Source organism: Pangasianodon hypophthalmus, chromosome 16 (assembly GCF_027358585.1).
Source record: "Pangasianodon hypophthalmus isolate fPanHyp1 chromosome 16, fPanHyp1.pri, whole genome shotgun sequence".
In the NCBI taxonomy this organism is placed as follows: domain Eukaryota; kingdom Metazoa; phylum Chordata; class Actinopteri; order Siluriformes; family Pangasiidae; genus Pangasianodon; species Pangasianodon hypophthalmus.
Window position 1 is genome coordinate 19,177,479 of NC_069725.1, and position 16,087 is coordinate 19,193,565.

General features: G+C 39.3%; 1 protein-coding gene across 1 annotated transcript in view; it reads right to left on the bottom strand.

Moving 5' to 3' along the window:
- The window catches only part of lrp1ab (low density lipoprotein receptor-related protein 1Ab), a 129,692-nt gene extending 114,094 nt beyond the window's left edge, over positions 1-15,598 (bottom strand). The window contains exon 1 of the mRNA XM_034311652.2: positions 15,019-15,598. Coding sequence (XP_034167543.2) covers positions 15,019-15,091 — 73 coding nt within the window. The 5' untranslated portion in view covers positions 15,092-15,598. The remainder of the gene's footprint in view (positions 1-15,018) is intronic.
- Positions 15,599-16,087: the final 489 nt, after the last annotated feature.

Sequence of the window (16,087 nt, forward strand, 5' to 3'; positions counted from 1 at the left end):
ATACTTTTAAAAACTGCGACAGTGTTCCTGAGTTCTATCGAGATAAATATCAAGATCAGTGTAGAAAGATCTGGCGTGATGACGTGATCGTGATGGCCATAACACAAGACCTGTGCACCACTTAGAAACTTGCTGCTAGTGTGCATTGTGGTGATCACTCTTCCAATCCCAAATCGAAAGTTAAAGAACGTAAGCTTTCAAACATCCTCTGCACTGTCATATCCAATGACAAGGATGCATTTACTACCACACACACCTCATCCTTTTGTTCTGTGAATGTACAACGTCTCAACATGTTTGTTTTGATGATAGGTCTTTACACATCTCATCTTTACTGAAAAAACAATTTTGTCACCATGGGACTTTCCCGCTAAAATAAAGCATAAAAACAAATCAAAGGAAACGCAGGAATCTTTATTTACTGGCAAATATGGAGTCTGTATGGTACCGAATCTGTACTAAACAAGTGTAACAATACTGTATATGAAACACATGTTCTCTCAGCTTTCTAACAGTTCCTGTAGGGCATCATGGTCCTCAAGCTTCCACCAATCAAACGTGATCATACACAGAGCACAAAGCAGGTTTTATTGAATGATTTTTGCCTGGCATACCTGTACAAAGTCACGTGTAACCGACAATCATGTGAGCGTAATATTTTAACTACCATGAACTGCCGTTCAATCTACGGCATCAATAATTTAACAGTAATAATAGCTGAATCATGGCATACATTAATTCATTCGGGTAATATTATGATTTTATTCCATATTTACATTTTTTTGTGCTTGAGGCACTAGCACTTCAGGCTCAGCTTTCTTCCTTCTTTGGATAATGGCATGCTGAATATTTTTGCCCAAAAGCCATTTGATAATACAATTTTGGGAATAAAGTGTTGATATTAGGATAACAGAAACTCCTAATAATTCAAGAATAAAGACATAATATTAGGAGTAAGGGAAAACAGATAAGCTTACGTCAGTCATCTCCGTCTCAGCTTCCGGTGAAATCCAGATTAAACTTCCCCAAAACAAATCCTCCACATTTCTCATTTAGACATGCAATAACAGACTATTTGGACATATACCCACAGAATATTCTTATAATATGTCAATTTTGCCCTTGTAATATTACAACTGCATTCTTAATATCTTATATTAAACAATAGGCCAAGAATCCTGTTGTAATTTAATTTCATTAGTTTGGTACTAACACATCCACATAAATTAGGCTATGTTTTACGCAAATGGTAAACCTATGATGATAAATCAAGACCTGTTTAAGGTAGTGGGCTGTGTTTTGTTTTGTTTTTTATTTTTTTTAATGCAGGAGCTAAACACAGTATTCACAGTGATTTCAATGGAAGTCTATGGGTTTTACTCTTCAGTTCCTCACAAAAAAAAAAACAAAACAAGTATGACGCAAAGAGCTCATGTTTTATGCACGTCTAACGCAGCTGGTGTGGACTGAAACGCTTGTTAAAATGGATGCCGAAGTGCTTTAGAAAAACGTTGGGTGAGATTAGCCTGAATGAAGCCAGGAGATGAAAAACAGTTGTACTGATGGCACATTAGACCAAAAATAATGTATATTTGAATATTTGGATATTCAATATTAATTTTGTCTTCTTCATTAACGCAAAATATAGTATGTTGCAAACAATGACAGCTCAGTCTCGTATTCACTCCAGAGCTTCAAAATTACTTTATGGTTTGATAAAACTGGTAATACACTACATGCCAAAATCCACTAACATGTCAAAAAGGGCAACAATAGCGCTGAGTGAACATTTTCCATAAATGTTATGTCATATGCATCTTATATATATATATATATATATATATATATATATATATATATATATATATATATATATATATATATATATATATATATATATACACACATACATACATATACACACACATACATATACACACACATACATATATACATACATATATATATATATATATGTAATATATATATATACACACACACACACACACACACACACACACACAGAGTAAATAGTGTAAAACCTCCACAAAGCTTAAGTTGATTCATCAACTGCACTCAAATCAACACTTATTTTGATGACGTATACTACATATCCAAAAATATGTGGACAACTGACCATCACACCCCTATTTGTTCCTTCCCCAAACTGTTGCCACAATGTTGAAAACAAACAATTGTCTAGAATGTCCTTGTATGCCGTAGCATTACGATTTCCCTTCGCGAGCCCCGATTACGCCTTTTAAAGGTAAAATACTGCTTTTATGAATAAGGGTCAATGGTCCTTATTCATCAATCGCCGAGCACACAGAATGACATTTTAAAACAACAACTGTGATCTAAGGGAGTACAAGTGATGAATCAGCTTCAGCTGTGTAGAAGCTGGCTCCCACCCACCAGTCATTTATTTACATGTCACATACACACAGCTTGCCCTAACTAACCCTGACATACATTTAAATGACATACATTTACACGAAATGCTATAATGTATGCAGGTGTTGCAATAGTGAAACATTCAACAATCAGCCAGAGTCTGTTGGAAAAAATAAATAAATTACAGTGAAGCTGTAATTCGAGGTGCTTGTATCTAAGGTTAATGAATGTTCTTTTTTTCTATCATCAAAAATGTAATGAAAAAATTGCACATAAAACCTATAGTTTCAGAAATGGAAAGGGTCAAAGAGGGTTGCTTTTTGCAATTTTTCTTTTTACTGAAATTAATGGCATCATGTAGATGTATATAGCGAGATGTACTTAATTATGGCAGTGTCCTGTTTTATTTTAGTTCTTTTTTTTTTTTTTTTAAACAAAGCTGCTGAAGGCAAAAAACAGGCGGAAATTTTAACTGCTTTCCAACTTCACCTTGAGAGCCAAAACTCTATTTAAGGCTTTTATTCATTTTAAAACTTGCTCACTCAGATCATAAATTAATTCAGATTTAATTAAAGATTTATTCATAAATATAGAAAAGATCCTATCCTTAAACCCCCAGCTGTTGCAGCTCCATGGTGCTGGACAAGGAATCACGTAGAGCCCCATAAAAAAGTCTTGCATGCATCTGACTCAGGAGGTGCTGGAAGGAATATGCTGGAAAGAGCGTGACTGAACTCCTTAACTCAAATAAACAAAACACTAAAAGAAATGAAACACTTAAAAATAGACTGCCTGGATAAATAAACTTGCTTGTGGTATGTTTGTGTTGACATCAAATTAAATAATCTCAAAAATATGTGATAAAATTCAAGTATCTCGTATGGGGTTTTTGTACTTGTAAAAATGCTCCAGCACCAAAATTGTACACCATATGATACTATGTGAGGTAAGCCTGGCGTATATTGTCGCACTAATGAACAGCAGACACGAAATGACAGCAATCTGGAAGTATTTCACCATTAATAATCAAATACAGCACCCTGCTCTGTGAAAATATCAAGAGGAGGAACTGCAGCATATTCGTACCATACATGTAATCTGATAGAACCTCAGAAATAAAACTTACTCAGTATGTTGTTCTTGATGATTAGCCACTATCGTCACTGATAACGAGGAATTCCGACGCAATGAAAAAATAAAACGTACTTTACTGACAGCTGGACAGAAGCACTTTTCTGAATTGAAACAAAAGCCACTCTTCTCCACCGCAACCCTACTTGATCCCAAGATAAGTAATGTAGCTAGCTAACTTGCTAACATTATAAGGTATGAGTCTAGCTATGCATCAACACATACATGTGTATGCTTTTGAAGGCCTCTATTCAAACCAGGGAAACAAAGAGAGCAAAATAAAACATTCTGTGACATCCCTTATTGGACAAGTAATGTAGCTAGCTAACTTGCTAACATTATAAGGTATGAGTCTAGCTATGCGCATACATGCGTATGCTTTTGAAGGCCTCTATTCAAACCAGGGAAACATAAAGAGAGCAAAATAAAACATTCTGTGACATCCCTTATTGATTAATACCTAGTAAGTTATTCATGTCGTAATCAGGATCGGTACTGGCAAGTAACTAAAAATTAGCACTTGGGCTCTGAAAAAAAAAAAAAACAACTGAAAAATAATATATAGATGCATCCCTAGTTATTACTACTCTACTTACTATACATGCTATAGTTATTAATAATATTGATTCTGATGACAATTGCAGGCGGTCTATATAATACCTACACGTAACTTTGATCATACACGACATCCTATGCCACAGATGATACTGATTAACAAGCAAACTGCTGGTGGATTTTCAGCTCGTTTTATAATCAGATTTGACCATAAGCAACTTGGATGAATTTGGGCGTATGTCGTAAAAGAATATTTCAAAGTAAAAACCGGTGCTTGGGCCCCAGGATTTTATAATGCTACTTGTGTGGTATTACATAAACGAGCTGCAGGTCTGTGCCACCAACATCCAGAATTCAAAGCTCCATGGCTTGCTTTGGTTTCTCTTCCCCCCCGCCCCCCCCCCCCAACTAAATCCAGAAACAAACAGACATGAGCAGAGCTTGCCTCTGTACATCACAGTGCAGAACTTCTTCAAAGGCTTCAGGTGTTTTAAAGCCTTAATGAGACATGTATTTTGCTGGAGTCCGTTAAGTTACAGTGGCTCATTAGCAGGGGATCAAAGCATCCCTCGGGCCCTGAAAAGGGGCACTTAGAAATGTCGCAAGTATTCGTAGCCTTCAGTGTCCTTTAACAGAAATGGCATTGAGATTTATAAGTGAAAAAGATCAGACATTAGCGCTGGGTCCGGACACGCCCAGCGGTGTAGCTTATTTGCACTTGTCGTGAATGTTTATCCAACTCATCATTACAAAGAAAAGCCTGATTAACTGAATGAGGCTATTCATTTTCAAGCACAACACATACTACAGGTGACCTTGCATCAGTTTAGTGCTCTAAATGTCTAAGTATCTGTACCTGGGGGTGGCCTAAACCAGACGAACCCAATGAACTCTAGCCCTGGAACCACTAGAAAACACTAGGGGTGAAAAAAAACAGGTAGAAAGATCATTCCCATGGTGTGTTAAGAGTTCCTCATCCTCAGCAACATCACTCCAGTGTATAATTTGTCTCACTCAGATTTTTTAAAATTCTCTTTTGCTGCCCTATCTAGAATTTTTTTTTTGCACTTGTGCAGTTAAATTTTTTTTTTTTTGTACCTTTCTAACAAATTCAGTTGGTTTTATTACCCAAAATAGTAGCCTAATTTAAACCAATGACCGTGACCAGGCGGTTACTAAGGATGAATGAATGAATGCTATACAATCATGTTAATGAACATGGTTTTTGTTTCTACTGCAAGCCCGCTTGTTTGCGCCAACATGAAAGTAAAAACCTCCTGCTCATGTAGCACGCAGCAGGATCCCGGTCCCGATACACTCCTTTAAACTCACCCAGATGCTGTGTGAACCTTCCTGGCAAGCTTTTTAAAAAATGAATAGTGCGCCTCCTACTTGTATCTGCATTTGTTTAGATCACACTATCTGTTCATTCCAAATATTGTATTTGTATCTGGTTACTGGTTACTGGTCAGTCATGGATCACAAGGCTACACAAGGAGTAGTCTGCAAGATCAAGGAAAGAGTAACCTGTGGATATGTTTTAAAAAAAAATAAATAAAATAAAAAAAAAAAAAACGAAACATACACACATAAATTGCTCTCCATTGCTTATGTTTACAGCATCATCAAGGTCTCACGACACCATGGGAGGTCTGACCTTGGACTAATAACAAAGCAGACCCAAGCCTGACCAGCAGCAAGAGGAGATGTTTTTCAGAATGTTCTCCAGCTGGTGGAGCAGCCCAGACATGCAGCTTTGGAAACCATTCAAGAGGATAACGATGGCCAGAGCACACCTGCTTTCTCTCTGACGCTGGTCATCCCTTTGCCTGAAACGACAGCTTAATGAGCGATACAAACCAGCCGTGCACGGCATCTAAGCATTACTGAAGAGTAACATGTCACTGCTGAGACCCAGTAATTGCAGTATTGAGGGGATTGCCGATCATCTCCAAGGGTTTTATCATCTGTTTTACAAGGGCGTGTCACAGCTGACCCCTCAGAATCAAAGCAGTCTTCTACTACAAGTTCAGCTTTACAATTTGTGGCTGCATGCCGTCATAGAGCCTCTTTCTGCTCATTGTCAGTTGCTGTTTTCAGTGATGTTTACTTGCATATAGTTACATCTAATCATATTTTCCCCTTTGTCTTATCGATGAAATGCAATGTGTGGTTTCGCATGCAGTGTAACAAAGTTGCAAGTTGGAAGTTGGAAGTTACACCAAGCACTTTTAATAGATCATTTTGCTAGTTTTCCAGCACTTTGATAGCCTTGTGCATAAGCTCTTATGAATGTACTTATCTGTAATATTCTTATACTTACACTACAGGTGTGCATGGGTCAGAAAGTCTACCAATTCTGTCCACTCCCACCGAAAGTCTGAACAATTCCTTCCACTCCCACAAAAAGCCACACCAACCCTGTACACTCTCACAATAAGTCTGACCAATCCCATCCACCCCCACAGAATGTCTGACCAATCTGCGCCACTCCCACAGAATCTCTGACCAATCCCCCCACTCCCGCAAATATTGCTAATTGTACAAACTTCCAATGTTTTCCAAAAGACTTACTCCGTTCTCTTCAACAAATTATGAACAAATAATAAACAAGTAATTTGAAACAAACCAATACACACCAGGATAAAGCATTTGTTAAAGACTGATGTATGAATACATAAATTCCATGTTATTGGGAAAGGACAGGAAAAAAATACACCATTCTAATGGACATTTTAAAATATCTACCAAAAGAAGACTAACTATTTTATTAGTTTAAAATAAGGCTTTTTACTGAACAGTGTTATTTCTCTTAGCCACGCGAGCTTCATATCTATTGGTTACATTGCACTGTTTTGCAAAGTCACATATTATGTGCTTTTTTTGGTGTTGCACATAAATTCTATTTTCTTGTTAATTTGCTGAGCAAAACTCTTGTGCATACTTGTGCATAAGACATTTCTGATTACATTCCAGTTGAGACTTTCAGCCTCCAGAGTGCTGCTTGTACAGGTTCAGGAAACTTGGAAGTGTATTAGAGCTGTTGAGGGAAGAGTTGCAGGCAAACAAGAACATCACCTTCATGTTACCACAATCAGATTAAGCCTCAGGTCTCAGGTGAAGAGTTCACAGGGAAGACAGAGGGCGAGGCTGGGGAGGGGATTGGAGGGGAAGAGAGATAAAAAGAGAGTGGGAACATATGCAGTAATACGTAACGGAGTTAAGTCTTCACAAGTCTGTGTGGGATACAAAGCAAACGCGGCAAACGGTTGCGACATTTGAGTGGCAAAGCTCACACGTCGTGTGAAACATAAGGGAAAAGCAAAGCCAATTAGTGGCACAACCAGAGGTCATCTTTAAAATGTATTTATTTTTAATGATATGCTGGAAGTTTGCAGCACTCATCGGAAATAGCCACTTACTACATAGACATGGGCTTTCCTCAGAGGTGGAAACTCTTCAGAAGAGGCGTGTCCACAACCTACTTGTTTCCTGCCACTGCCACATCAACACCACCCACCTTCCTCTGTTTAACACCATGTAGCAATCTGCTCCCCCTTTGCCCTCGGCTCTAAAACAGAGTAAATACTGAAGCCGCAAGCAGAAAACACCAATTATAGCACGCCCTGCCTTCCACCATCAACAAACATCCTTTCATTGGTGGCACTCACGCTCAACAAGGAGCCCAGCTGAAAGACGTACACTTCTTTACACTAATCCCCCAGTCTGCTGGGAAAGAGACAGTAAATGCATAAATCTCTAAGGTGTGGCAGCACAGGTTCCTGCTTCAAAATGCCATAATGATATTGTACGTGTGGCACAGGGATACGTAAACAAACAGAGGCTCGGATTCTCCATTCAAGCCAGGACTTTAGCAAAAGACCCCACAGTCATACCAGAGCCATCTGGTTCGCATTTATCTAGCAAATTTGCTGACTGCTTTTTGTTATTTCCTCCGGTTATTACTCAAAATATCACCAGTCATTCTAGAAACATTTGCTCAGGATGGAATGTGTCTTAATACTCACCACAATTACTCTAATCGACACTAGATCTTATGCAATACATCTGATGAAGTGAATTATGTAGTGTTTACAAGTATGAAAATATGTTACTTTTGAAACTAGGATAAGATACGAGGTACCAATATCATCATGCAACCTATGTATGGGAACTTGTCTGTGTAGCACAGCCAAAAGTTTGTGGATGCCTGACCATCACAGCCGTATGTGCTTTCTGAACATCCCATTACAGATTTAGTCCCCCTTTTGCTGTTATGATAACCTCCATTCTTCTGGGAAGGCTTCCCCCTAGGTTTGAGTGTGGCTGTGGGGATCTGTTCGGACAGCCACAAGAGCATTATTGAGGTCAGGCACTGATGTCAGACGATGAGGCCTGGGGTGCAGTCAGCATTCCAGTTCATCCAAAAGGTGTTCAGTGGGGCTGAGGTCAAGGATCTGTGCAGGCCACTAGAGTTCTTCCACACCAACCTTGGCAAAGCATGTCTTCACGGAGCACACAGGGGCATTGTCATGGTGGAACATGTTTGGGCCTCTTAGTTCTCTAAGGGAAATTGTAATGCTACAGCATACAAAGACATCCTATACAAGTCTTTGCTTCCAACTTTGTGGCAACAGTTCAGAGAAGGTCCACTTATGGGTGTGACAGTCAAGTGTCCACAAACTTTTGGCCATGTAGTATACATACAAAGGTTGACAGATCATAAATTTATAGCTAGCCAACTAGGTAAGTGAAAGCTACTCAGTTCCCAGTGGAACCCAGTACCCAGTGGAAGGTAAAGTAATAATGTACTGAGAATTGGTTAGTTAGTTAGTTAGTTAAGCTCATTAATACTGACAAACAAGTATTTGATCATGTAGCACAGTGTGTCTGTGCCATCAACAAAAAGTCAGCAAGTAGCTGGCGAACGTTTCAACTAAGAGCCTCATATTGCACGAAAAAGATATAAGAAAATGACTAGTGTCTCTATTTTGTCTTGATATATTTAACAGCGCAGTAAGCACGAGAGGTATATAATGGCTTTTTCTTCAAACATTTTATGAGTGTTTCCACAAAGCTGTGTTCCTTATTCTGAGATTATATGTCCTCCAGCCACGGTAATTGATCCACCTAGTAAAAGTCTTTCTACCATCAACTACATCGTGCCTCGGTTGATCTGTATGGTGTATAAGGTGGTGGGATTCGTAAACGTTAGCTATTGTTACAGCAAAATGGTGTGTCACAGAACCGTGAAGCATGTGACCTTTAAACATATCTAATAAAACTATGAGGAATCGGGTTTGTCCTTTTTCTGGTTGGTTATGCCAAAAAAAAAAAAAAAAAAAAAGCATCAAATAAACAATTAACAGCCTGGACATGAAAACTACTTGTTTCAGGCATCTGGGATACTGCTACAGTATGTCAACCCCTAATATACACACCAAAAAAAAAGAAAAAAAAAAAAAAAAAGATGATAAAACACACACTGAATACCATTCAATAAAGCTTAGAGAAATATTTACAGGAAATTAAAATTTAATCCATTTCCACTGTTTAAATAGGATTAGGCAAAAGCACAAACTGAACATGGAAATATTTTTCATAAAAGGTTCATAGACTTATCCAAGACTATTAGATTCACAGGAACCTTTTCTTGCCTTCAGTAAAATTACTTCACTTCACGACAGGCCTGCACATTACAACTAAAGTACTCTTTTCTCTGTAAAATGTAAATTCCCTGAAACAGAGCTTATGCTCCAAATGACATCCTTATCATTTTTTGCACTATCCTGGCTATAGCAGTATAGCAGTCTCATTATGAATCATTATGTCATCTGGAAGTTGTGGAGGACTTTGTCCATTTGTGGTTCGAGTGTCGGTGAGGGGAGGCAGGACTGTGGTATGACCTGCTGTTCAACTTGTCAACATGATGAGATTCAGCCTTCTGACTCCCGGTCCAACTAGGACGAAGAACTCGACTGGAACAGTATTCCTGAAAATGTCGCGACACAGGTTTTCGCAAGACGGTTCTCGGAAAGGTTTTCACAAAAAAAAAAAAATAAATCATGAGTACAACTTCTGGCATCCCAGTAGTCAGCATTATGTTTTTGGTAAAATGCTTTGAGGGACCCAGACCAAGAAAAGGTCAGGATACTAGAGGAACCGTTATTAGATATACATTTAACAGAAGGTACGCAAAGATGTGACTCCACCACACTTCCATAGCAGAACTACCAATTATGGTTTCCTGTAAAGAAAATACCCATCATATTTTGCTAGATTAGTTTGTATATTCTTTGGGGGGGAAAAAAAGGGTTCCTCAAGGGTTAACTAAAGTGGATCATGAATCTGGAACCTTTTCTGAAAGTGAAATTTGAGGCATCTCCACTGAAGAGCTGCAGATCATCTGTATGGTCTTGTATTCTATGACTTTTCTACAATTTCTCAGGCTGTGACATTGCCAAATCCTCATATTGATTGTCCAATCACTGATTCCCAAGTTTCCAAATCCAGCATGTACTCTAACCCTCACCCCCCACACCCACACACCCAATCATCCACCTTCTGGCATGATGTACCCTGGACTCCTGCCTGGTGTCAGGAAACAAAACAGAGATTCAGTCCCGTAGTTCTTTTACCATCTTTAAGCAACCTACACTAGGCAAATATAACATTGCCTGTAATATGCCAAATAATGCTCCAGTTCTGAGGCAACATCTGATGTTTGTCAACTCCTGAAGCTCCATTAGCTTCAACCACTGCTAACACAGTTTCCCCTCGAAGTTACAAAAGCTACAAAGTTCCTCTCTGTATCCATTGCGTTCCTCCAAAAGCCAATGTAGCCATTCATCACCATGTTACTAAGACCACTGTTGTTTAAGCTCTGGAAACCTGGAGACAGGTTCTTTCTGCACCATGGCAGACATCCTCCATGGAGGACTCTCCTTTGTGCCAGTTCCAGACAGTTGCAGAAAGAAGAATACATCTGAGCAAAATTACGCATCCCCACGTCCACTAAAAGTCTTGTCCGTAACTCAGAGGAACCTACCAAGATCATCCTTGTTATACGTCAAGATTTCAAACATGCTTTCATATATGCAGTGTATAGCCTGTTTGAATCGGAAGCTGGTGCATTTTCTCCCCTTTGGTGTAATTCTTTAGGCAGGTGAGAACACAGCAATCGCACTTGGATGCCAAACAAAACACTCAGACCGAAAGTTTTTTCTGAATGAGATGGTCTCCGTCTGGTTCCAAGAGAACTCTTGCGTGATCCGATTGCAGCAAGAAAGAAATTCGACCCTGAATAACTCAGCTGGAGGAAATGAACTAAATACGCCATGTATTTTGGGTTTTTATGTCGGTGCAAGCTGCTAACCTGAAACACAAGGCGCAAACTGAGCCAAAGAACAGAGCTGTAGAACAGCAGAAACGTGATTCATTCTGGATATTTGGACCGACGAACAAAAAGAGAACAAACACTGAACGCGATACACAAAATGTTTTAAACTAGTTTTGTCTATAATTGTCGTATCATTTATCTAGTGCTAGCTCTGTGTTTTCCACACTTGGGAAAACCAATGACTTTTACGAGTGCGTTTTCAGCCCTACACGCTTCAGCCAGGGTTTTTGGTTTGGTCAGTTGATTGGTTCATTTACATAGCATCAAAACTAAAACTAAAAGTATCAGTTTTGCTCTGACTCAGACACAGCAAATGGACGAATAGGTGTGAAAACACCCTCATATGCCAACCAAGTGAAACTTTGGCTTGTTGTTCAAAAAAAAAAAAAAAGGCTTGGATACTGTGACTTACAGCATTTACTTTCCTTCAATTAATATCGTATAACGGAGATTACATTCAGGTGGCACCTTGATTACTGTGTGTTGTGCAGCAATCCAAATCAGTTCCTGCTGATAGTGGTGTTTACGTCTATTCTATTCAAAATGGCCTTTGACCCTGTGGAGCACTTCCTTACAAAGTTTTATTCTAGCTGTCCTTCAACTGTTTGTTTTTAAAGCATTAACCCTTGGTACTTGTACATTTATCTTTACAGTGCAACATGCACAAGACTTCTTGCTTAACTTTAACGCATAAGAAGTGAGCATGATGCGAGAAATCGCGTGCCTTATTGTTTACTTTAATGCACCTTCCTTTCCCTGTATTTACTGAAAACGGACTCTATCATTACAGGGGCATGTAATTACAAGGATCTAAATAAGCAACAAAAAGCAAAGTTATTAAACAGACTTGCTGTTAAACAAAGCAAATGCTGACTATAATGAATACCAAAAGAGATTGAATTTCCGTATGAGATTTCAAGAATGTTTTCGAACGCGCCAAAGGTGCTGATCTCCATCTTTTAAAATCACGCATACCATTTGCAGGCCACTATTACAAAAGACTTATAAAAAAAAACTAATGCATAATTTATGAACTTGTCACCGAAAGAATTTGGGGTATTTCAGCAGAAATGTCTAGTGGATCCTTTTTCACTTTTTCATCTCATGCTGCCTGATTTGTAGTGCCACAAATTTAAACAAAGCCCAACCAAAAACCGAGGAGAGCATTAGCAAAAGAGTCATGTATCTCTGTATTGTTAAATATTAAAGGAAAGGCCCATCCTGAAACATTAGACGTGTTTATATTGAAATGTTTGTGATGCAGTTAGTGTTTACGGTGCTAATTTGTTGGTTGGTGTTGCATTGTAATTATTCCTTTGAGAAGTTAACAACTGTGTGCTGCTTATGTCATGGAGGAAACTGTTATAGCTAGCACAGTTACAGTGAAACTTAATAGAAGAAAAATAACAAGATACCACTCAAGTTTTGCTGTTAGCCCCTAACAAGAAAACAGCAAAAGCTTCTTTTCTCATTTTCCAGTAAAGTTCAATGTCTTATTAATGAGAAATCCAGCGTAGAATGAGTGAAGATGCCGAACGCTGGACTCAGAGTCCCACAATGCAATGCAGCTATACAAAGCAGTTGCACGGAGTTGACGGCGGGATTAGCACTAAAGTTCAAGCTTTGGAACCTGATCTGTTCGGGCAAGAGTGTACAGACTAACCCTACGGTCACATTAGTCAGCTACAAAGTGACTTGCGACAGGGAAGCGACAAAGCGACAAGCAAAATCTGAATTAAGATTTTCTCAGTTCTGTTCAAATTAGGTTTGATTCCACTCCTACGGCATACGGGGTCCGACGTTACTTTAGTTCCCCACTCATCACACTCAACTTGCATTTTCACCTGCAATTAGTTCGCATTTACTGTTTGACAGGCAAAAATGGAAGAAAAACATATAAATGTGATATATCATCCTATCGTATATGACCCTCATTACATATATACAAAGAAAAATAAAGCTTGGAAGGGAAATAGCAGAGATCGCTGGTGCATTTTGTGAGTGTATGTAGCTAGTACAGTTTGCTAATCTGCCAATGAAGCCTCAAATCAAAACAACCAATTTTCACACTGATTAGTGCATTATTTAATTGGTGTTTAACTAGTTAGCTTGGGTTAGTTTAGCTATATATCGCTACTACCATTTCTCAAATGTTGGACAGTGCACACCGACAAACGTAGCAAAGAGACAAATCACAAGCGACATGAGCGACTTGTCATTTGCTACAGCAGTGAAAATAGGGTAAAAGAGTAAAGTGCCGCTGCAGCACTCTCTTTAGGTAGAGATGAAGCAAAGGTTAATTCCCCCGGAGCCACTAAGAGCATCAGATGGATATGTATGAAAGTGTTAATCTAAATGAAAACAGACCAACATGTCAGTGAAAGGAGTTTTGAAAAGTCCATTCAGAGTAAATCTTTGGACACCAATAATGAGGTCGTGTTAATTCGACGCAAGCCTTTCAGGGCCATTCGGGGTTCTTCCTTTAACGTAAGCTGAGCTTTCCCCAGTCTAATCATCGACAAATCATAAGCAAATGGACAGGCAGGAATAGAACAGTGTCCTAAAATGTGTCAGGTCGCTTACAGTAACACAACGATTCACGGAGCTGCAGGTTAAAAGGAGCATCACGGATCCAGCCTGGTCTGCAATAATTTCATTTTATTTCTATCTTTATGTTTATTGTAATGGAGGACTTTCAGGACACTGGAGTCAACAGCTTGGGTTTAGAAATAAATAAATAAATAAATCACGTGATGTCACAATGAATAATTTAACCTAGGCCAAATATCATCCTTGCACAAGATGTGAGCAGACATTTTCCTATAAATTCTCCAAAAAAAAAAAAAACATCCCATAATGGACAGGATCAGGTCTTGTTGTTGTTAGAATCGTTTAAGATTGTGGTGATTAATCGAATAATAGACGATTAATATTGGTGGTGATATATTATAGAGGAAATAAGGGTCGGCCTAGACAAGCTCACTGACAAGCAACAGCGACAGGATCTAAACCTGGCCCAATAATAATAATAATAATACTAATAATAATAATAATGGCAATACAGTGAATCGAATCAATGTTATCATTAGATGGCAGTGATTCTGTTCAGGCTTTACATGTCTATAGGATAATCTAGAAGCATTTTCTCTGGATCTGTCTCCATTGTAAACAAGGGGATCTGAGAAGGTAACAATGTCGCCCAGTGAAATGGAAATGGCTCCAGAATGGTAATAAGCTTCTAGTGAGCTTTTATAGCGCCTTATACAGACAATGTGGGGTTGTGTTTGGAGAAAGAGAGTGTCCTCCTTCAGTCTTGGGTGTCGAGACACTGCAGGTCCAGGTAGTCCAGAATTAGGAACTCTCTCTCTCTCTCTCTCTCTCTCTCTCTCTCTCTCACACACACACACACACATATATATATATATATATATATATATATATATATATGTGTATAACACAAACAAGCGGTCCTTGCAAATGCATGGGTTAGGAATGCTAACAAACAAACACAAACAACAATAAACAAACAAACAGCTTACCTTCAACAGCTCCGGCAGGAATAAGCTCCAGTGTGAGAATGAATCCAAGGGCGAACAGTCCAGTAGGCAGCATGTTCGCCTCGCGGGATGGAAATGTCACTGCTAATGGAAATGTGGGAATGGTTCATCAAATCCGCCGAGTGGCGCGCCGAGTGCTGCGTTGTTTCCCCCGAGCCACCACGCTCTCCAAATGCCTAGCAAACTGGAAGCAGGGCTGGCTGGCTGGCTGGATGGCTGGGCGGCTGGATGGCGATGGACAAATAACACCGAGTCGCTGCAGTGAAAAAGGAGGGAGGGAAAAAAAAAAAGCGGGCTTTTGTTTTTCCAAGCCTAGAAAGGCGACGCGTTGCTAAACAGCGCGGCCATGTAGGCTCCAGGCTCCAGGTCTCTCTCTCTCTCTCTCTCTCTCTCCGCGTCTCTCCTCTCCGCGTCTCCGCTCACCAGCTCTGCCTTACAGCAAATCAGGACCAGCCACTGGCTCTCCCCCTCTCTCTCTCTCTCACTCTCTCTCTCTCTCTCTCCCACACACAGCGCTGTTCACAACCAACAACTGCAATACTGAACAAAAAACACACGTCCCATAAAATAAAAAATAAATAAAATGTAAAAAAAAAAAAAAAAAAAAAAAAAAACACACAAAAACACAAAAGGCACCTTTAACTCATTGAGTCCCACCGCCTCTGATGCTGCTGGTCAGAAATACTGAGTGCACGCGCACACATACGCACATACACATTCATACACAGTGAGAGAGCGGGGTCTCGCCACAGCTATGACGTCACCCACCTCGAATGGCCAAAAAAAAGCGACGCGGCACTTTGCGTACTGCGCATGCGCGATCCAGTTTCGCGCGCCCCTGTTACTCAGTCCGTCCACGAATGGAAACTGTTGCACTAGTCAGCCATGTTGGCTCATAAGCATTGCTGATTTCATTTCAAGGGTTTTTATTTTTTTTTCTTTTTTAATTAGTTCTTTAATATAATGCAATTCGGTTTTACTTGAAGTGTATCAGGCCAAAGCTTGTAGTAATGCTTAGACAATCCGTCCATAATAATTATATATTATTTAT